The sequence below is a fragment of the Panicum virgatum genome, chromosome 7K (genome assembly GCF_016808335.1).
Source record: "Panicum virgatum strain AP13 chromosome 7K, P.virgatum_v5, whole genome shotgun sequence".
Lineage (NCBI taxonomy): Eukaryota > Viridiplantae > Streptophyta > Magnoliopsida > Poales > Poaceae > Panicum > Panicum virgatum.
In genome coordinates, this window is record NC_053142.1 from 329,713 (window position 1) to 352,496 (window position 22,784).

The 22,784-nt window shown below is 41.9% G+C and overlaps 1 protein-coding gene across 3 annotated transcripts; it reads right to left on the reverse strand.

Annotated features, from left to right (window-relative positions):
• Positions 1–211: 211 nt before the first annotated feature.
• LOC120639467 (ankyrin repeat-containing protein ITN1-like) lies at positions 212–22,559 on the reverse strand. 3 transcript variants are annotated; one of them, XM_039915317.1, is made up of 4 exons: positions 7,345–7,489; positions 1,912–2,547; positions 1,284–1,825; positions 212–1,008 (listed from the first exon to the last, which is right to left on the reverse strand). In XM_039915317.1, the coding sequence occupies exons 2-4, from the start codon at positions 2,477–2,479 to the stop codon at positions 409–411; spliced, it is 1,710 nt and encodes a 569-aa protein (XP_039771251.1). In that variant the 5' UTR covers positions 2,480–2,547; positions 7,345–7,489; the 3' UTR covers positions 212–408. The 3 variants fall into 3 exon arrangements, with proteins under 3 accessions (XP_039771251.1, XP_039771253.1, XP_039771252.1); XM_039915319.1 differs by lacking the exons at positions 212–1,008; positions 1,284–1,825 and adding exons at positions 8,209–8,808; positions 22,417–22,559 and having other exon boundaries at positions 2,333–2,547; positions 7,345–7,865; XM_039915318.1 differs by lacking the exons at positions 212–1,008; positions 1,284–1,825 and adding exons at positions 8,209–8,808; positions 9,858–9,999 and having other exon boundaries at positions 2,333–2,547; positions 7,345–7,865.
• Positions 22,560–22,784: the final 225 nt, after the last annotated feature.

The following is a 22,784-nucleotide window of genomic DNA, read 5'->3' on the forward strand; positions in this document are numbered from 1 at the left end:
AGATATGCATCCTTTTGATTGTAAGCCACAACACTGATGTTTCCTCACGACATAGAATACAGTACTCCGTAAGTTTTGTTATAAACGCTGTACAATAGCTTTGAAAAACTATAACTTGTATCATGCCATCGCTGCTCATAATTTTGCTGGATTTTCAAAAACCCTACTATGGAGCTAATATATCCCTCATCAACAAAGGAAATTTGTAAGATGTCCAATCTGGAAACAAAACAGTACCACTCATCTGCACAAACATGGTGCAATCAGTGTTCAAAGTACATAGTGCAGGTTTTACATAGAATTCCAAATTGCCCAAATAAAATGTCATTATCCCAACATAGAGATACAATATGTTCGAGTATTAAAATATAGAAAAGCAGCTGGGCCCAACAATTGAAGCTGATGAAGCTAGATCATACTAAGGAGCTCAGACTTGAAATTCCGACCCAACCGGAATCTCAGTTCCAAGATGGGCCATTCTCCTAGTAGCTTGGTAAGAATGGGCAATAAAGATGTTAGAACACATATTGTAACGGCCAGCCATAGGAGATGAGGAGCAAGAACAGTGAATAGACCAGTTGCGAAGGCTGTGGTGGTAGCCATGTATGCAAACCACATAAGCTTCTTCGTAAAAGATCTGTAGTAAAGTAAGAACTCAAGATCCTCCCACCTTGCTATGATGCACACAAAGGCAACAACAAGTGAGGAGCACATTGCCAAGGTGTCTGAGAGCAAGAATGCCTGGAAAGCAAACTTCCTTGCCATGATGGGAAGCCCCTCGTTTCCGGAGTCACTGCTATATCCTCCAGGCAGAGTGAAAGCAGCAGCAAAGGTAATAGTGGCAAGGAGGATGGCAACTAGGGAAGTGTTGCCAGTGTATGTTTGAGTCAGTGACTTAATATCCTTCCTTGATGAGGCTGTCACTTTATTCTTGACTTGCTCATGGAGATTACCAATAGAAGGTGCGTGTAGAGGATCAGCTTTCAACATAAGCATTGACACTTCATTCTGCATAAAATTCAAACAAATGTGCAAATAAATAAATGGAGTTTGCAGTATTTAATATATATACTAGTACTCAAGGGAATTAATTAATATAATGAAAATTAATTGGATTCCTGTTGTGTGAGGAATCCTCGTGCCATTGTATTGTAGCACATAACTAATGAGGAATTATAGTATTATTTATTTTAGATTATGACCAAAATGGTTGTTATTTATATTGCTTTGCACTGCATTGATACAAGGGCTGAGGCATTTGGACAACAAACATACGTACGTACCCAGTTTAATGTCTTGGCGTGGTGGGCGGTAGTACCTAGTAACCAGGATGCTGGGTTACCCACTTTGTTGAGCACTGTAACATCAATGTCCGGGCATCGTAGCAAAGCATGGACTATCTTTGGATCACACTTTCTTACCGCGTTATGCAAAGGAGTCTCTTCATTTTCGTCTCGCACGTTGACTAGTTTCCGAGTATACTTTGAATCAAGGAAGAATTCTAGAAGCTCCATACGACCAAGCATTACAGCTTGCTGAAGACATGTCGATGTCGTCTCGTCGTTTGCAACGCGACAGGGAGCATCCGGACAATGCTTAAGAAGCTCTTTGGCAATACCAACATATCCCCGTGACGCTGCCGCAGAAATAAGAACAGGGGATCCCTTAGAGGATACTGCGTACCCTAAGGACCAGTCATGTTCGAGCAGCACTCTCAGGACCTCAACCTTGTCCCAGTGCGCAGCCAGGTGCATTGGAGTAGCCTTATGTTTGTCTTCTTCTCTGGCCAGCCCGGGACGTGTCTCCATAATCCTTTTTGCGATGGCTGAAACCAAATTAATAAATTAATTTACTACTCCTGCTCGAAAATTAAATTTCATACACAATCCACACACACTAAGCATGCACCACCTGTATTGCCACTTCTCACAGCAGCATGCAGAACATTGTAACCATACGCTCCCCCGTGAGCAGAATCAGGGATCTCCAACAGCTTCTCGAAGACATCCGCGTGATTTCTCATCACCGCGATGAACATGGGCGACTCGCCGTATTGGTTTACAGCACGCGACAGTGAAGGCTCGGCCTCTATCAGCTCCAGCGCGAGGTCCCTGTGGCCGCTGCGGATGGCGTGGTGCAGCGCATTGCATCCGTTCCTGTCTTGCATTAGGATTGCGTCGCTCAACTGCTGAGCAATGCAGCACCTGAGAATAGATGAAGCCAAAGATGTATGGCCGCTTGCTACGGCTGCGAGCAGCGGCGTCTCGCCGTCGGCATTGGTGGCGGCCAGGAGAGGCACAGACTGGCTGAGCGACATGACATCCTTGCAGAACTCCTCGTGCCCATGGATGGAGGCGATGTGGAGGCAGGTGTTCCCTTGCGGGGTTGTCCCATGCAGGACGCCAGGGACATGCACAGCCATGTGCTTCATTTCTGCAGCATCACCAGACGCTGCTGCTTCTAGGAGACGTAGGTCCATCAGAGGGTTTCCTGGTGAACGGGTAGCCCCCCTGATGGTTCTGGCGGGGAAGATATATCGTCTGCCATCTGTAATACAACAACTAGTATTGTTTATTCAAAACTGTTGATATATAGGACAAACAAATTTAGTTGTCGTTCGAAATTAGTATCTAGTATTATTGCATAAGAGAACCGCAAGCTCTAATTGCTGCAACACAGGCTGTCTCAGTAACAGGCAAGTATTCCAACCAGAATCCCATGTATCTTATAATCTTATAATAATAATAATAATAATAATAATAATAATAATAATAATAATAATAATTACTAATTAGACACTACTACTCCCTTTTTTAGCCTCTATGTAATTTCTCCAACGACGCACTAAAAAAAGTACAATATCTTAGAAATTCAAACAACAAATTAAAGCCAAACATCATACAATCTATTTTTAGACTAGGTCTAGTCGATAACGATAGTCTTTTGGTATAATTTGGTGCATTTGGTGTGAGCAGGGGAGAGGAAAAGAGAGGAGCTCTTGGGAGAGAGGAGAGAGAGTTTAGGGCATGTTCGGAATCACTGTAATTCTACAGTTTTGAAGTATATGGAAATACCATGGTATTTTGACCCAAAAGCTGTTTGGTTGGTCTTTGCAACACAGAGTTTCCAATAGCACAGTTTCCTCAATACCACAGTATTTTTGGGGTATTGAAAACTCTGTTAGCCGGCCTTGTTCAAGCCGACCGACCACGGCCTACCACTCAGCCGACCCCCACAGGCTCACGCACACACACACTCACGGTCTGGGAGATGAACACCGAAGGTGGAAGCAGAGAGGAAAACAGAGGAATTGGTGCTGCTTCAAGTCTCAGAGCCGCAGCTGCTCATTCCTTTATATGCAACCAACCGACATCGAAGGCATGGCGCTACAGTTGCTATTGCTACTTTACACTGCAGCCATACTGCAACTACTACCGCTACTATTGCTCCTACTGTTGCCATGCCGGCAACTGCTACCACTACATCAGCCGTCCGAACAAAAAGGACAGGCATGGTAAAAAGGGGAGCTAGTGCTCCTACTACTATTGAAAAAGCAAGCAAGAGTCGGTAATTATCAAGCAAACTCCACTCGGGACCAAAGTTTTCTCCACCAAACGTCCACTTTTGTCTCCCGCCTCTCGCCTCACGTGCAGCGCCGCTCCTCCCTCGCCGCCCCATGTCCCGCCCCACTCCTTCCGTGCCGCCCTATATCCCACGCCGCTCCGCCGCCCCCACCCCAGACTGTCTAGCGCCGTTCCTCCCTCGCCTCCCCATATCCTGCGCAGCTCTTCCGCCCCCACCTCTCGGCCACTCCGCTCCGCTAGCATTCTCAACCGCTTGCGCACCTCCCTCCCGTGCGGCGCCTCCCGCTGCAGTAGGATGATGAGCAGGTGGTGGAAGCCACCCGGGCCCGTGCCGAGATGCGTTGCCCGCCCAGGGGCTAGGTCCGCTCAGCCGAATGGGCCACACGCCATTGCTCGTCCCCGCCACCCCCGTCAGAGCTTCCTCCTCCGCCCGAGCTGACTTGCCCCTCTCCTCCCCAGTTGCACCGCCTCTCACGCCACCCCTTTCCGTCCCTACCTTCCTCGTCGCTTCCGGCCTCCCACGCGGCTCTGTGTCGCTCCTCCTGCCCCTACGTTCCTCGCCGATCGCGCGTCCCCACCATTGGCTCGCCTCCGGCCTCCCGCGCTGAGTCGCGTTGCTTTGCCCACGCGGAGGAGGCACAACGCACACTCCGTGGTAGCGCGCCCCGCCAGCACCGACACCGCCGTGTCTTGCAACCCCGTCTCCCAGTTTGCTCCGCACGCATGGCGGCCCCACCTCTCTCGTTGCTCTAGCCGTGCTGCGGCCCCGCATCGGCTCGACCCCTGCTTCACTCCTCCTCCCGGCCGCCCAACATGTGCCGCCTTGCCGGCCACCGCCCCGCTTCCCTTGCCGTGGTATGACCCACACGGCGCTGTTCTACATCCCTCTCCGACCTGCCACCCTCTCTTGTCAATTTATAATAAAAAATACCGTGAAATCAAATGGACTTTGGTTTCCAAGAAAACTGTAGTTTTAATGTAGTATGTGAAAACCACAATATTGATGGCACATCCAAAAAATATACAAGTTAAGAGTAGAAAACACAGGATTTCTTTTGGCGGTTTCTACCCAGAAGGCCTAATGTCTTATTTGGATGGTTATTACCTATCTTGAGCATATTCTAATCTAATAATATAAGGGGGGAACATGCATTAGTTTCATTTTATTGAAATAATCAATAATCATAATATGCAGCAAAAGTAAATATCATTAGTAGGCCCCAAAACATGATTCAACTCGGCCCAAAGTCCTATACTGTATAGCCTAGGATACAGAAAATAAGAGAAAATATTAATTTCTTATGGGCTAAGACGATCTATCGAACCAGCCAGTTTGTAGCCTGAACCATCTAGTGCCTCGCTCCTCTAGCATGGTTTCTTTAAATTTGCTAGGAGCGCATATCATGTAAGCACTCATATGGCTAGCCACACTGACCGCACACTCAAACATAGTTGGGATTGCCTGAGTAGTCTTGAAACGTGCCTACCAAGATTAACACACTCCACACAAGTACACACACCCCAACCTTGGTCCCCTCTGGCTCTGGGGATAAACCCCGTGCGATGCGCAGCGTTCGAGCCCCATAGCTCGTTCGCTCTAGCATGGGTTCTGAGCATTATAAGACTCACCTCACCAAAGTTTCTCTCAATATCTATATCAAACTTCTCTCTATGTACAGTGTATATCTAAAGTGTAAAAATAGTGTTTTGGCCATCCATATAGCAAGTCTTAGTGATGATAGCCTAAGTTATAACCCATGCTATGCACCTGGGTCTGCGCCGTGAATTGGCAAAAGTATATTGATCTCATAGCCAGTGAATATTATTCAGTTGTATTCGTCCATGATATCGCATCTGACTGCCACAGGATTGGTTGTGAGGGGAGACTGTTGGAAGAAACACTCTTATTAAATTAACTAATATAAATTAAATATATTAGTGGATTTGATGGGGTAATAGCCTATACATTTGTTGTGCCACTGCCACAAGGGTAGAATCTTAAGAGACTATCAAATATATATTCATAGATAACTTTTTTCTTATAACTAGTTAACTTTTTTTACTTATAACTAGTTACAACAGCTTATCTTTATGTTATCTCTCTCTTTGTTCTTTTTTAACAAAACACCCACAAGTATACTTTGTAATAATTTTTGTAAAAATTAACAATTTCTCCATATAATTTTCCATACATATTCATAACTTATCTTTTCTTTTCATCATCCTTCATATATTCTCAATATGTGCTTAATTGACACCTTTACTTGTGGGGGTACTTGTTATGTAAGTCTTCTCATGGTCTATTTGTTATGACATTATGGATCTAGATTTTGGTATTTGAATTTTTATTCTATTAGTTTTATACTGATTTTTATCTGCATATTAAGTTAACATTTTAGTGCTTATAATATCTATTACTGAAAACTCTCCTATTTTGTTTTATTAAAATGTTGATTTTAAGCTCTAACCTACACTCCTAGTTAATATAGTCGCATAAGCAATTGCTTCAGTAGACCATGTCAGCTTAGGTGTTGAATTTTCTCTATCAAATAATTATGTGGAAGTATATCAACATAAAATAATATATGAACTCTATCAATACAAATATGTTATAATGTTTGTATCAAAGTATTTTATCTAAAGGAATAACTTACATAATTTTAGGGTTAATAATTTAAAAAATTTAAATAAAGATTTTGGTTAATAATTTAAATAATTTATATTATTTTAGGAATAACTCATAGTTTTAAATAATTTAAATAAAGATTTTGGTGTTATTATATATAATCTCTCATAATAGGTGGGTATATATATACAAATTTTAGGGTTAATTTATATTATCTTCTATAATTACAGAGGTGGGTAATTTAGATGCAAATCGGACGTAATTTAAGATTATCTTTCATAATGATAGATGTGTGTAATTTTAATGAAAATTTAGGAGAGATTATTTTGCATTGTCTTTTACAAAGGTGGAGGTTAGTAATTTTTTAGAAAATAGGATATATCTAATGTCTTTGGTATCAATATACCAAATTGATTGCGAGATGCTTATGCATTTTATGACAATTTTATCTTTTCTCTAGCACATTTCAACTCCAATGTTACTATTACTCAGCGAAGATTCTAGAGGAAGAACCACTTATGATACATGCTAGATAAAAAATAATCTTCAATATTCTCATAAAAATGAGAAACATCTGGAACCATTATGGCCTTTAGATCTATTATTTTTTCTCGAACGCGCAGGAGAGCTGCGCATCAATATATTAAGAAGGCCTTTAGATCTATTATTAAAATGAGAAACATCTGGAACCATTATGGCCACTATGCCATTATGGAAGATAATTTGGTGTGTGTGTATGATACTTCATGTGTTTCTGCATGAATTTTGATGTGCTATATAGAAACATAATTGGAGTGTGAAATAGTAAATAAAGTACTGGAATTACGAAAGGGAATATATGTATATGTTTTGTGGCTTCTCCTCAGCATATGTATATAAATGTTGTTAGCCATACAAAATCGATGGAAGTCATAAACAAATAAGGGTTTTAGTGGCTGATGAGCCTTTCGATGCCGTGGCATCATGGAATACCAGAAAACTCTCATAGTGTGGAGACTCCTATTTTGATATAGAGTATTTTCTAACGTTTGTGTCGGGTAACAATACTAGCTCATACAAAATAGAGACTTATCTTTTTTTTCTCCAGCATATTTTTTTCTCCAATTAATAACAGTAAGATGAGGACACACATACCGAGATTAAAGGCTTCGCGGGGTTGGTGGCATGAAGTAATTCCCAGTTTGCCGATTTACCGGCGCTATTAAGCACTGTTATGTCCATATCTTGGCGATGCCTTAAAGCAGAAAGCATCTCCACCTTCTTGAATTTGGCTGCGAGATGCAGAGCAGTTTCTCCTCTGCTATTTTGCATGTTAACGAGTTGCCCAAGTTGCTGTGACCCCAGGATAAACTTTACATACTCCATATGTCCACACAACACTGCTATGTGAAGGCATGTGCTGCCCTTTGGATCGCAGTAGGGAGCATCTGGACAATGTTTAAGAAGCTCTCGAGCAACACCAACATCACCCACAATTGCGGCGACACAAAGAAGACGTGGGGAGATTAGGTACCCTAATGACGAATCATGTTCCAATAATACTTTTAGCACGTCAATCCTTTTTTCGCTCACAGCTAGGTGCATTGGAGTAAACTTATTCTCGTTTTGTTGTCTGACTAGCCAAGGGCGTAATTCCATAATCCTTTTAGCTATCACTGAAAGCAAATCAAAATGGTAAGGTCAACCAAAAACTAATTATAAAAACTGAGGATTAATAATGGTGGCATTAGATAATACTCCATTTTTTTCATTCACAAATGTACGTCAGTTATTCATCTTATTTAAAAAAGAATTATTCAAACATGTAAAAACACAAGTCGTGCTTAAACTATCTTTAAATTATAAAGCAAATCACAACAAGATATGTAAATGATGATTTATGAATTTTTTATTATAAGGCAAATGGTGAAAGTTGTAGAAAAACGTCAGCCATGATATGTATTTATGAGCGAAGAGAGTACGTTTCTGTAAATGCATCTCTGATGGACACTCTTATACCTGCATTGCCATTTCTGACGGCAGCATGGAGAGCATTGAGGCCACAGGTTCCCGAATGAGCTGAATACGGAATCTCCAACAATTTTTCACACACATCTGTGATGTTTCTCATCGCTGCGATGAACATGGGCGACTCGTCGTTTTTGTTGACAGCTTTCGACAAGGCCGGCTCTGCTTCTATCAGCTCAAGCGCCAGCATCGTGTGTCCTCTGCGGATGGCGTGGTGCAGCGCGTTGAATCCGCGCTTGTCTTGCTTCAAGATTACTTGGCTCAGCTGCTGATCACGGCAATACCTGAGTAATATAGAAGCTACAGAGACATGGCCCCTTGTCACGGCGGCGAGGAGCGGCGTCTCGCCATCTTTGTTGACGGCGGAGACGAGTGCTGGAGACTGGTCCAGCGTCAGGATACTCCTGCAGAATTCCTCGTGCTCCAGGATGCAGGAGACGTGGAGGCAGGTGTTCCCCGGTGGAGTAGTTCCCAGCAGCACGCCTGGATCAAGAGCCAGTTGCTTCATTGATGCCGCATCTCCAGATGCGGCTGCAGCCAGGAGACGTCGGTCCATAGTTGCTTCTCCTGACATCGTACCGGCTGCCATCCCTACAGAGAACGATTAATCCGTCACATAATTAGTTGTTCGTAGAAAGCTTGAAAAGAAAAGCACTATTTTGACGAGGCGCCGGTCATGCAGGAACTTTTAGGTGTCTTAAGGCACAAAATATTACTTGACGGGGGAGATAATCAATGCCGATTATTCAATAGTATTAGGAGTTATAAGATGCCAAAAATTTCAATATTCATAAAAATGCTATTCCAGGTAATCCATGCCATCGTATGATCAAAGACGGGTGTTGTTGTAGGACCCTCTCAATGTTATTGCATCCACTGGGAAAATCAAAACTTGCAATGGTTTTTCGGTCGTCAACAAACACACTCTTAAGGCCTAGCTAGCCAAAAGATGATGGGAAGAACCTAGTCCTTCTAACATGGTATGTATCAAACCGATGAACCATGACTTGTTATGCTAGAATACAAACTATCGCTATATTAGTGGAAATATCCTAATGGCAAGATAGTTATGCTGATGTTTCTAGCTGACAAAATGAATAAACTGTGGTATGAAATACATGTAGTATGTACCTCTTTACTGTAAGTAGTTAGTGATACATTTTTGCTGACTACTATTGTAGATCAAGAGTATGTATTTTTTTTCAGTTATTTCATAAAAAATATTTTATACCATTCATAAATTTTGTTAATCTGTATAGAGGTAATGCCATTGGCACATTCAATGCATTAAAGATAACAATACTTTGGATCTGAAGTAATAAACATATACTAAACTGAAATTCATGATAGCAGATCAAAAAATTAGAATTTTGGTATAACTTTCTTATAGGAATGAATAAATATGCTAATGACTGTTACTCCATGTAACTATAAAGTTTTTTGTTTACCTTATCAATTAGGCCATTAGGTGGCTCCTCTGGAGTGGAACTCTCCGGGCTTAATTTATATTTTTCGGAGAACAGATAAAATCTGACTCATGTTATGCTATGTACAGATTTATTGCTTGATCTTAATTTTGTAATTAACCTACTAGCCACGAACGAAATAACATAAGAAATAAGGATACCCATGATATATACCTGGCTGCTGAATAGGGCTGGTAGTATGGACGACAAGTGATGATTCGACCCCTTTACGCTGTCAAACCATTAACCAGTGATGATGCAAGGCGTTGCAAACACAGGTCAGATATATAAAATGACACAACAGGCTAGGCAGGCATGGAGCATGTTAATTGTCCGTCACAGCAGCCTTATTATATACAATCCGACATCACCAAAGCAGCGAAAGGGAAAGGAAAAAAAGAAAAAGAAAAAGGGGGAAAAGAAAAAGGAAAGAGTACCTTGGCTACTAGAACAAAGCAAAGAATCGCTTATAATATATGACAGTGACAGACAGATACTAATTTGGAGCTGAGGAGTATTTCCGTATGCTTCATATATATAAAGGACATGCAAAGCTGGGTTACCTAGTGTTCAAAATTTGCGTGATAAACAAAGGCATAGTTCAAGCATGGTGAAGTAGTGAAGTGAATCAATGTATTCTCATGGCGTTCATAAGTACCAAAAGCATGTGACGGGGTATGTAGTCTAGTGAGTGTGACAACCTCAGTAGCACCTTAGATTAATTTTGGGTTCATTCGACTCTCGGTGGGAGTGAATTATTCTAAAATTACACTGTGTCATTCTTTCGATGTTAAGCGATGTGTACTTTCACAATGACATACATTCCTTAATTTCATCAATCACAAGATTTGTTGGCTCAGTGTGGCTCAACCTCTAAGAGGTAATTAGAGGCGAAGGGTATGCTGTGTGCATTAATAGGGGAAAGTATATTTGTGTTTGTAATCGTCTGTCTATGTAGTGTCTGTAGTTAGTAATAAATAAATAAATAAATGCCAAAACATATGGATGAATAGATACGAAACATGGCACCACATAACATATTTTGTTCAAATACACCAAGCCTCCAGTTACGAGTAAGTAACATTTTCGGTTATCCTGAGTCAATCATTCAAGTCTTTATTAATCATTTTCTATGTTGGGCATGGATATTTTCATTACCAGGGATTTGTCTAAAAATGTGATACCTATTCAAAAGGAGCTTGTTCTTCCACTGATGCAACTTGGAACAAAAACATTAGGAAACAGTCGAAAATGGTACCAAAATACAGAAAACAAGTTGGTGAATGATTTTACTATATTCATGAAATGAAAAGAAACAAAAAGATTAATGTAAATCGAACAAGTGCATTCACCTTATACATTATGAGGAACTATCACTACTAGAAAACAGGCCAAAGGTCCTGGCCAAAGGTACCAGTTGTTTTTGCAACCGGTACTGATGCGTACCGGTTGCAAAAACAACTGGTACCTTTGGCCAGCGGCGATAAAAGGTAAGGGGTTTGGTACCGGGTTAAAGCATTATCCGGTACCAAAACCCCAGTATAGGCACCGGTTAGTGCCACTAATCGGTACCAAAAGAACAAGAAGGAATAGGTACCGGTTGGTGGCACCAACCAGTGCCTAAAGGGCGGACAATGGCACCGGGTTTTGCCATGACCTGGTGCCGCCACGTGCCCACAACAAAGGCACCGGTTGGTAACTTCAACCGGTGCCTATGCCTATTGTTTGGCACCGGTTGTTGAGCACCAACTGGTGCCTTTGAGCCACGCCTATAAATGCCCCAACCCCTCCCCCCTCCAAGCTGCCATGAACTCACTGTTCATGGCAGCAGAGTGAGGGGAGGGGAGGCGAATTTTTGTTTTTTTTTTCAAAAAAGGTTAGTTATTTTTCTCCATAACTTAGCAATTGATTTTTAGAAGCAGTTATCACATAATTTAGTATATACATGTGATAATTATTTTTAGTTGTAGCATTTTTATTGTAGTTATATGCGTTATCAATTTATTTGATATGTGAATACTATCAAATTATTGTATTTATATGTTTTATCAATTTATTTGATAAGTGAATAGTATCTATTTATATTAGTTATATGCATTATCAATTATATATTTGAATTAAATTTTTTTATGGAAATATTATCAATTACATATGCAAGGGTGCTTTATTTAGTTTCTTCAAAATTCCAAAACTTTACAAGATTCCACATTCGAGATGCATGCTGCGCTAATTCGAGACTCGCAGCTCAGCTAGGCCAGAAGGCCACATGCGTCGTTTCTTGTACAAAAATATAAAGTTCCATATAGATAAACAAAGTTTTTACACAGTCATGCAGTCAAAAGGCCATATGCATCGTTATAATTTTGTAGTTAAGTTTTATTAATAGTGTATTCAATGTTAGTTATAAATTGATAATATGAATGAACTATTTGTACACTACAATGATGTATATAAATATATTGTGGACCCAGATGAGTCGGCAATGGATGTACATGGCTGACTGGCGTTCAAAGGAGTTCATTGATGGCGTGCATGAATTCATAGAAGCGGCCGAGAAACACAAGTATGGCGGTTTCGTTCGTTGTTCATGCAAATTCTGTAAGAATGAGAAGGATTATTCATCATCAAGAACCATCCACAGTCACTTGTTCAATAGTGGTTTCATGCCGAACTACTATGTTTGGACCAAGCTTGGCGAAAGAGGAATTATGCTGGATAATAATGTAGAAGAAGAGGAAAGGATTCCTGACTTTGCAGCCAATTATAATGCCTTTTTCAATGACACTGCAATGGGTGAGCCTGAAGAAGATACTGAAGGATACATTGTAGAATATGATCTTGGTCAAATGCTGCGCGAAGCTGAGGAATGTTGCGAAACAGAAAAGGAATCGAGAGATCTGAAGCATATGTTGGAGGACTACAGAACATTGTTGTACCCTGATTGCAAACAAGACCAAAAGAAGTTGGGTACCACATTAGAATTGTTGCAATGGAAGGCATCAAATGGTTTGTCTGACAAGGGATTTGAGGAGTTGCTGAAACTTATAAAAAACTTCCTGAGGGTAACACCTTGCCGGCAACAACATACGAGGCAAAAAAAGTTGTTTGTCCTTTAGGATTAGAGGCACAGAAGATACATGCTTGTCCTAATGACTGCATCCTATATCGAGGTGAGTATGAAAATTTGGATTCATGCCCTGTGTGCAACGCATGCCGGTATAAGATCCCTCGAGATGATCCAGGCGACGTTGAGGGGATGCGTGTCAAGAAGAGGGTGCCTGCCAAGGTGATGTGGTATTTCCCTCTAATACCATGTCTGAAATATTTGTTCATGAACAAAACGAATGCTAAATTGATGCGATGGTACAAAGAAGAACATAAGCAAGACAATATGTTGAGACACCCCGCTGATGGGTCGCAGTGGAGAAAAATGGACTGAACATTCCCAACATTTGCAAATGATGCGAGGAATATAAGGTTCGGCTTAAGTACGGATGGCATGAATCCTTTCGGTGAGCAGAGCAGTAGCCATAGTATCTGGCCTGTGACACTCTGTATATACAACCTTCCTCCCTGGTTGTGTATGAAGTTGAAATTCATTATGATGCCGGTGCTTATCCCCGGCCCGAAGCAACCCGGTAACGATATAGATGAGTATATGAAACCACTGATTGAGGATCTTCTATTGTTGTGGAAAGAGGAGGGTGTTCGTATGTGGGATACGCACGCAGAGGATCATTTTAACCTTCGTGCATTGCTTTTCGTAACCACCAACGATTGGCCAGCACTAAGTAATCTCTCCGGACAATCCAATAAGGGTTATAGGGCATGCACCCATTGTTTAGAAGAAACCGACAGCACGTACCTCAAGCACTGTAGGAAGATCATGTATATGGGTCATCGTCGATTTCTTCCGATCAAGCACCCATTAAGGAGGAGGCATGCTCACTACGATGGAAAGGCAGATCATCGTACCAAGTCTAGGCACCGTTGTGGGAAAATGGTGTTTGAAATGGTCAAGGATATAAAAATAGTATTCGGAAAAGGACCCGGCAGCAGATCAGTGCAGAGTGATGACGGACGTGCACCTATGTGGAAGAAGAAGAGTATTTTTTGGGAGTTACCTTATTGGGAAGTCTTAGACGTCCACCACGCAATTGATGTGATGCACCTAACAAAAAATCTTTGTGTGAACCTTCTAGGCTTCCTTGGTGTCTACGATAAGCCAAAGGATACATTGGAAGCGCGGCAAGATCTTCAATGTTTGAAACAATGGGCCGCACTATATCCAGAAAAAAGGGATAAAGGACATCATTATCTAGGTCCTGCGTGCTACACTCTTAGTAAGGAAGAGAAGCAAAGCATGTTCGACTATTTGAACAGTATCAAGGTCCCATCAGGCTACTCTTCGAATATAAAGAGGCTACTGAACTTGAAAGAGAAGAAATTCGCACACGTAACGTCCCATGATTGTCACGTGTTGATGACACAATTGATTCCAGTTGCACTTAGAGGTACTTTACCAGCTAATGTTCGAGCAACAATCATAAAACTATGCGCCTTTCTCAACATAATTTCTCAGAAGGCAATCAATCCATCGAGTTTAAGCAGGCTACAAAGAGGATGTTGTCCAAAGTTTAGTCAGTTTTGAAATGATATTTCCTCCATCATTCTTCAATATTATGACGCATCTTCTAGTTCACCTGGTCAAAGAGATTGGTATTCTCGGTCCTGTTTTCCTTCATAATATGTTCCCTTTTGAACGATACTTTGCAGTCCTAAAGAAATTCGTTCGTAATCGGGCTCGTCCGGAAGGAAGCATTGCGAAGGGTTACGTCACAGAGGAGGTCATTGAGTTTTGTGTTGACTATGTAGAAGAACTCTGCCCAACTGGGATTCCAGTATCACGTCATGAGGGGCGGCTGATTGGAAAGGGCACACTTGGAAGAAAATCAGTAAATGCCATAGATCATGCCACGTTGAGCAAAGCACATCTCATAGTTCTGCAATAATCAATCTTGGTGGATCCATATATGGAGGAGCACATGCAAATTGTGCGAAGCATATACCCTTTGAAGTCTCAGACATGGATTACAAAACATCATAACGATACATTCGCCACTTGGTTGCAGAAGGAAGTCATGACCAATGATCAAATTCATGAGCAGCTAGCTTGGCTGGCCAGGGGTCTAGCAAATTCAATCCTGGTGTACCAAGGATATGAAATTAATGGTTACACATTTTATTAAGAGCCCAAGATAACAAGAGCACCAATCAAAATAGTGGTGTCCGTATAGATGCCACCGACTCTAGTGGCCAAACGAACTCATATTTTGGTTACATTGAAGAGATCTGGGAACTCGACTATGGGCCGTTGAAGATACCTCTATTTCGTTGTCAATGGGTTAAACTCACAAGAAAAGGTGTCGATATCGATGAGTACAGAATGACAACGGTAGACCTCAAAGAGCTTGGCTATCGAGATGAGCCAAAGCGCCATATTGTTCTGGCAGGAAAAAGGAAAATTGTGGGAGTCGACGATGTCACAGATGAAGAAGAATACAATAAGGTTGAAGATATGACTCCGTTCGCAGTGGAGGTTGACACAAGTATTCTTTTAGCCGAAGAGGAGGCTCCGTACGTACGACATGATCATAATGAAGGGACGATTGTAAAGCGAACCATCGTTAATATTTCCTTAGTTGAATGATTATGTCTTGTAATATTTTTTGTGAACATTATCAGATTTCTTATGCAATGAATTGATTTATTGTGCATTTAAATGATTTATTATGCAATTATTTGATTTATTATGCAATTAAAATAATTAGTTATGCACCTAAATGATTTATTATGTAGTAACTAAAATTATTGTGCATTTAAATGATTTATTATGCAATTATTTGATTTATTATGATTTATTATGCAATTAAAATAATTAGTTATGCACCTAAATGATTTGTTAGGCAATTATAAGAGAAAAAGAAAGGCGAAAAGAAAAGAGAACCATTGGTACCGGTTGGATACCTTAGCGGACTATTTGGGTAAAAAAAAGTGGGGCATTGCGCGGGAGTCGAACTGTGGCCGCGGAGCCCAAATTACATCGCGTTACCATTTAGATACTGAAGAATTCCATTCAAATCCGGTCAAAGTAGACAGAAAAGTTAACTTCAAAAGGCCTAAGATACCGGTTCCAGAAGTCCACCCGGTACCATAGGTGATTTTCATTTCCCACCCGTTGGGGCCTAAGGCACCGGGTGTGCCAAGAACCGATACCTTAGGCTTGCCAAGGGTACCGGTGGGTCAACAACCGGTACCTAAGGATTACATAGGTACCGGTTTTGTTTTTTACCCGGTACCATTGGCCTGGGGTATAAATCCATCTCCTCTGCTTCTTCCTCCCAATTCTCCGCTGCTCATCGCCTCCTCCAGTCGACCGCCGCCGCGTGCCCTCGCATCGTCATGCCGCTACCGCCGCATCGTCGTGCCGGCGCCGCTTCTTCTCTGCGTTCCACCGGCGGCGTCCGCCCGCGCCGGTGGCCGTCCTCCGCGCGCACTAGCCCGCACCAACCTGGTCGTCGTGGATGTTGACTCCGGCGACCTCCACGCGCCAACCTCGTCGTCGTCGACCTCCTCGACCTCTCCGGTGGTCGAGCCGTCCTCGATCGCCGTCGCCGGCCCTCCTCAACGCCGCGCGCCGACTCGCCTCCTCCACCGCGCCGCCCCTTCACCCTGCAGCACGCCGGCCACCCCACTGCGACGCCGGCGCCCTCTTACGCGCCGCGCGCCGACTCGCCTCCTCCACCGCGTCGCGCTGAGCTGCTCCCCCTCCACCAGTGGTGCTGCCGACCTCCCCATCGACGTAAGCAACAATGGCGCCGCTGCCGCCTCTGGCATTTTCATTTTTGTATTAATTATTATATGTAATGTGTAATTTTCTTGTTTTGTATTTCTATTTCCACTATTTAATTATGTAGTGAATAATTTAGTATAATAAAAAAGAATGTATAGAATTGAGTATAATTTAGGTAAAACAATTAGTTTTATTGTTAAGTAGATAGTTTAGTTTTATTTAGTTTAAAATTTATTTGTTTTAGTGATTACTAGATAGTTTAGTTTTATTTAGTTTAAAATTTAATTGTTTTTGTGATAACTAGATAGTATAGTTTTATTTAGTTTAAATTTTAATTGTTTAGTGATAACTAGATAGTATATAATTTATCTATATTAGTTTCATGTATAATTAGTATAATTAGTTTGTTATGTATATGTATCTACTATATAATGTGTAATTAGATAGAATTTAAATAATTTATGTATAATTAGTTTGTATTATATATGTATATATGTATATAGTATTTAGATGTGTAATTTATTATTTTTTCATTACATGTGTAATTTAGATGTACTGGTATCGCATGTTAATTTATTTATATACATTAGTTAGAGAATTTAGTTAGAGAAGGAAATGGAGCGAATTTAGTTAGAGAGAATGTAGTCATTATTTTTTTCCCCATTATTTGATATTATTTAGAATTTAGTTATTTCATATATAGAAGGAAATGAAGAGAATTTAGAGAGAGAATTTAGTTATTTCTATTATTATGTCTTATGTAGTGTATGATTGTGTCATTCAAAGATTTTATTTAATCATGTATTTAATGGTTAGAAGACGACGACATGTATTTCACTATATAATGTAATGACGACGACGAGTAATGACTACGACAATAAGTAATGACGACGACGAGTAATGACGAGTAACGATGACGAGTAACAATTTTATGTACAATTCTTGATTACATATATTGCATTTGTAATTTAGATTGATTTAAATTAATTCTCGAGCTCGAACCCGTTCGTATTCGCTCTCTAACTCACTCACGCATTCGCCGTCCCTCGACTCTCGACTTCGACCCTCGACCCCGACTCTCAACCCCGTCCCTCGACCCTCAATCCTAGACCTCGACCCTCAACCCTCAACCCCGTTCCTCGACCCCGTTCCACGACACACACACACTCCCACTAACACACACACATACACACACGCACTGTCTAATACACTCTAACACACACACACACTCTCTCACTAACACACACACACATACTCTAACACACACACAAACACACCCTAACACACTCTAACACATTTATATAAAGTATCGACCCTCGACCCTTGACACACACACACACCCACTCACACACACTCACACACTGACTCACACACACACACACTAACTCTCTCTCTATTTCTCTTTCCCACTAACATACAAACACACAGACACACACACCCACACACACACTGACTCACACACACACACTCACTAACTCTCTCCCTCTCTCTTTCTTTGTCCCTCTAACATACACACACTCTCTCAAACACGCATATTCATTCAAAGAATTGAATTCTCCTGCTTCATTTAAGGATGGACACATACTCTAACACGTTTTTATGGTTATAGTTAAGGATGGACCCCTTCGGTGATGACGAGGTCGCCAAGCAATACATGTTGGATGCAATAAATGAAGATACGAGGACCAACACCACCCAGCCAATCGCTGAAGAAGATGCTCGGACAACTGATTTGTTCCTGAATATGTCTGGTGATGCCGATGATGAAGATGATGACTTTGCACCGCCGCCCAATCAACAGCAGCATGTTCCAGTATGAATCTTAAAACTATATGCATCGACTTCAGTAGATTAGTTTTGCGATTAACATATCTTTTCTGTAATTTAGTCGACCTCCGCATCGACTTCGTTGAGCCAGTCAAAAGGGAAACGCCGGCCAACCAAGAAAATGGAGGGAAGACAGGTCGTCACAAAAGTGGACGCAGAGGGCTGTCCAAGTGCTCCAGAGGCTGCTGGCACAAAATTTGTCAACCAATGTGGGGTTATTGTTCGGGCAAGAATTCCGATCACCACAATACTATGGAAAACGAGCAAACCCGAAGAACAGCAACACGCCATGCCTGCACATTAGAAGGAAATGCTATGGGCAGAACTCAAAGATATGTTCACTCTTCCTGAAGGAGTTGACCAAGAACTTGTGAAGAAATGTGCCTTGAAAAAGATGGCCCTTGCCTTTGCAACTTTCAAGAAGAAGTTGTACATCAATTACATCAAGAAGGATAAGGAGCCGAACTAGGACGATCTTCCTCAGGTTAAACCATACTGGGAAGAGTTCAAACAATACAAACTATCAGAGGAAGCCCAAGAAAAATGCAAACAGGCCAAGGTGAATGCAGCAAATAAGAAGTACAGCCATCACCTTGGGGCTACCGGGTACAAGAAGTCAGTTAAAAAATAGCAGAAGATGGAGCAGGACCTTATGGATAGAGGCATCAGGCCGACGACTTGGGATTGGCCGGATAGATCCAAGTGGTGGTTATTTGCTAATAGCATGACACTAAACCAGTTGGATGGAAGTTTGGTCGTGCCCGAGCATATGCAAGAAGTGTCCCGCGATCTGGTCGCTGCAATAGATGAGACCCAACAAGGAACATTCCAGCCTCAAAGGGAGAATGATGAGCTGACAAGAGCATTAAAGAATCCGGAACACCCTGGACGAGCCTGCGGCATCGGCGTGGTCCCATGGAAAGTTGCTTGGGCCAGAGATTCCTCTTACAGGACTCACCGAAAGAGCAAAGCCGAACAGGAAGAGAAACTTCGTGCCATACGAGAAGAGATGAACAGGAAGGTTGTGTCCTTGGAATCTCAGATGGACGCCAGGGGTCAATGAGGCAGTGCAGCTAGCTCTGAGCCAAAGGGGCACTGCTGGGTCGCACCTGGATGTTGTGATAAGCCCGGCCTCTCAGCGACGCAGCAGCTGTGTATCCACGGCGGCGCCCGACGTACAAGCGGAACAGCAACCCCAGATTGAGCCAACGGCGGTAGATAACAAGAGGTATTCAGTGGATGCTGTCACCATGCTGACACCGTGCGAGCTTCATGTGCAAGCAAGAAATATATCCATTCATGTCACATACGGGTCAACCCTGCCCCTGAATCCTTCTACTACAATTCATTGAAGGCCGATACCCCCTGGCTACACCTCCGTCACAGTCGAGCAGATAGTTGGAAACAATGAGGATCTTGAGCTCGACTTCGTTGGAGGGGATGGAGAGAAGATATTGGGAGATGCACTGCACGGGGTCGTTCTATGGCGCAAGGCCGACATCAAACTTACTGCAAGCACAACGGCTCCTGTGCAGACCGATCGCCCGTCTCCGCGGCCTCCCTCACCGCCGTCCCCACAACCACCTCCTTCACCACCGTCTCCGCCGGCACAAAGGGCCACGAGTACTCCAACTCCTCCTGCCCCAGAAAAAGGAAATAAAAAGACAGCATCCCTCCCAGCGGCTGGACCCTCAAAGAAGAAGCAGAAAATGGTCGAAAGAAAATTAACCTATGAGAAAACCGCTAAGGAGTTGGAAGAGGAGACTGCTCGATATATAAAAGAACAATTGAAGCCTAAAGTCCCCCCGCCGAGGGAAAAGGTACCTCTAGAACTAGGGAAAAAGCTTCTCGCAAACCTAGACAACCCACCAAAACCAAAAAGCTTACCCTCGGACTATGATCATACTCTGACAAAGGCACACAAGGTGAAAAATCTGAAGAAAAAAATGTGGCAAGACCATTCCTCAGCTTGGCACACAACAAAAAGAACTCGAGCCTTCCGGGTGCCAGGGTTGCCACTCCTACACCCGACAGACGTACAACTCCAGGCGGGCCTACAGGCCGCGATATTTCTTTCTGAAACTGGATTACCACTAGATGAGGCAACAGGGCAAGTGGAGGCGGAAATCCCTGTCGCTCCTATTCTTACTCCATTCCAGCATGGAAAACCTTTTGTCACTGAGGAAGAGGAGAAAAGTCTAGGCACGCAGATGTTCAATTTGCATAGATGGTACTTGCGAATGTCGAATGACGAAGGGAAAATATTTGGAATCAAGTATCGTGACCATGATTTCTTCCGCGAGGAGGACGACTTCTGGGTGTACTTCGAAAATTTATATCACATTTACCATCAGCAAGCCCTCGACGCCTCTATCATCACCATTTGGGTTTTGTAAGTATCACTTACCTCTACATTAATACTTTTTATTAACAAGAACATAATTATATGTGTGCATTATAAACTTTCTATTGTATCGTTTAGACAGGAGACCCAAAGAAGCTGAAAATATGAATGGCACCATCAGATTGGCTTCATGTCTCCTTTGCTAGTCAACCAAAAAGTGCTCAACGAAAATTACAAGAAAACGTGCCAAAACATGTATGATTCGTTGACTAGGCAAAATTACAAATCCTACATATTCATACCATACAACTTTGGGTAAGCCTTGGTCGACTCAATCCTCTGTTATATTACTAAATAAATACTAAGTTGTCTAATGCATGTATGTATATGTCATTTCTATATCTGCAGTTATCATTGGATTTTACTCATACTTTCCGTAGAGACCGGCAATCTAATAGTCTTTGACTCAATGAGAAATCCAAAGTCTGCAATCCAACATATCCTAGACCCCTTGAACAGGTAAGTTCAGTTTGCACAATCAAATCTTTTTTCTGTTAATAACAATTCCTGAATATCAAACTTAACTTTGAGCGCAGGGTTTGGAAAAAATTTGTGAAAAATTATAAAGGACATGGTCAATGGAGGCCCGAACTGAACGTTAACATGGATTATCCGTTATGTTGATTCATAAAGATTTGTCTAGTTAAGTATATAATGCCAAATTGTTCTAAATTGAGTAATTTATTTGTTTTTCCTTAAGTGTGCGAGACAACAACAAGGAACTGATTGGTGCGGGTACTACGTATGCGACTACTTGCACATTATGACTCCATGCGGGAAGGCTACTGATGAAGACACGAGAGTATGTCCAAACCGTTCACTAGTACATTTTCATAATTGTACTAACGCACATGATGTTAATCCTTTTTTCCTAAATGATAGATGTCTCAAATGGGGGATGAATGTTACTCTACTGATCGGATCAACGCCGTGTGCGAGCAGCTCGCCGGATTCATTATGAACGTGATCTTGGATCCTAGAGGCGAGTTCTACCACGACGGTCACATCCATAGAGGACTTCCATCGACCTCCTGAGGGGACCAGTAGTTGGCCTGCAAACATGACTTGTACATTTGTAAATATTTTTAAATGTTATGCCTTGATGTTTGTAAATTTGTAAATATATTAGTTCATCTAATTAGTTTAATTATATGCTCGCATTTCACTTTTAGCTAGTTTCAAATATTCTCTGAAAACGAACACGAACGACCAATGAATGTACAGTACTGTAGAGCTTGAGTGTGTTTAGCAATTATAAAAGAATAAACAGTAATAAATATAACAAACAAAACTGAATTTGGGAAAAAAAGAAAAAACGTCATTGGTAGCCCCTTTGGTACCGGTTGGTCTTTCCAACCGGTATCAATGGAAGCCTAAGGCACGGGTTGAAAAACCCGGTGTCTTAAGGCAAGGCCATTGGTCTCGGTTGGCGGGAGCCGGTTGGAAAACCGGTGCCTAAGGCCTTTTCCAACCGGTTCCCATAGCCTGTTTTCTAGGATCTCCGGGCTCAATTTATATTTTTCGGTGAACAAATAAAATCTGACTCATGTTATGCTATGTACAGATTTATTGCTTGATCTTAATTTTGTAATTAACCTACTAGCCACGAACGAAATAACATAAGAAATAAGGATACCCATGATATATACCTGGCTGCTGAATAGGGCCGGTAGTATGGACGACAAGTGATGATTCGACCCCTTTACGCTGTCAAACCATTAACCAGTGATGATGCAAGGCGTTGCAAACACAGGTCAGATATATAAAATGACACAACAGGCTAGGTAGGCATGGAGCATGTTAATTGTCCGTCGCAGCAGCCTTATTATATACAATCCGACATCACCAAAGCTGCGAAAGGGAAAGGGAAAAAAAGAAAAAGAAAAGGGGGGAAAAGAAAAAGGAAAGAGTACCTTGGGTACTAGAACAAAGCAAAGAATCGCTTCTAATATATGACAGTGACCGACAGATACTAATTTGGACCTGAGGAGTATTTCCGTATGCTTCATATATATAA

What these genes read in the sequence shown, in the direction of transcription:
- LOC120639467 (XM_039915317.1), bottom strand. Translation starts at nt 2,479, where the DNA reads ATGGACCTACGTCTCCTAGAAGCAGCAGCGTCTGGTGATGCTGCAGAA. An exon ending in TGTGAGAAGTGGCAATACAG is followed by an intron (nt 1,826 to 1,911) that starts GTGGTGCATGCT and finishes ATTTGGTTTCAG; the next exon opens with CCATCGCAAAAAGGATTATG. An exon ending in ACGCCAAGACATTAAACTGG is followed by an intron (nt 1,009 to 1,283) that starts GTACGTACGTAT and finishes AATTTTATGCAG; the next exon opens with AATGAAGTGTCAATGCTTAT.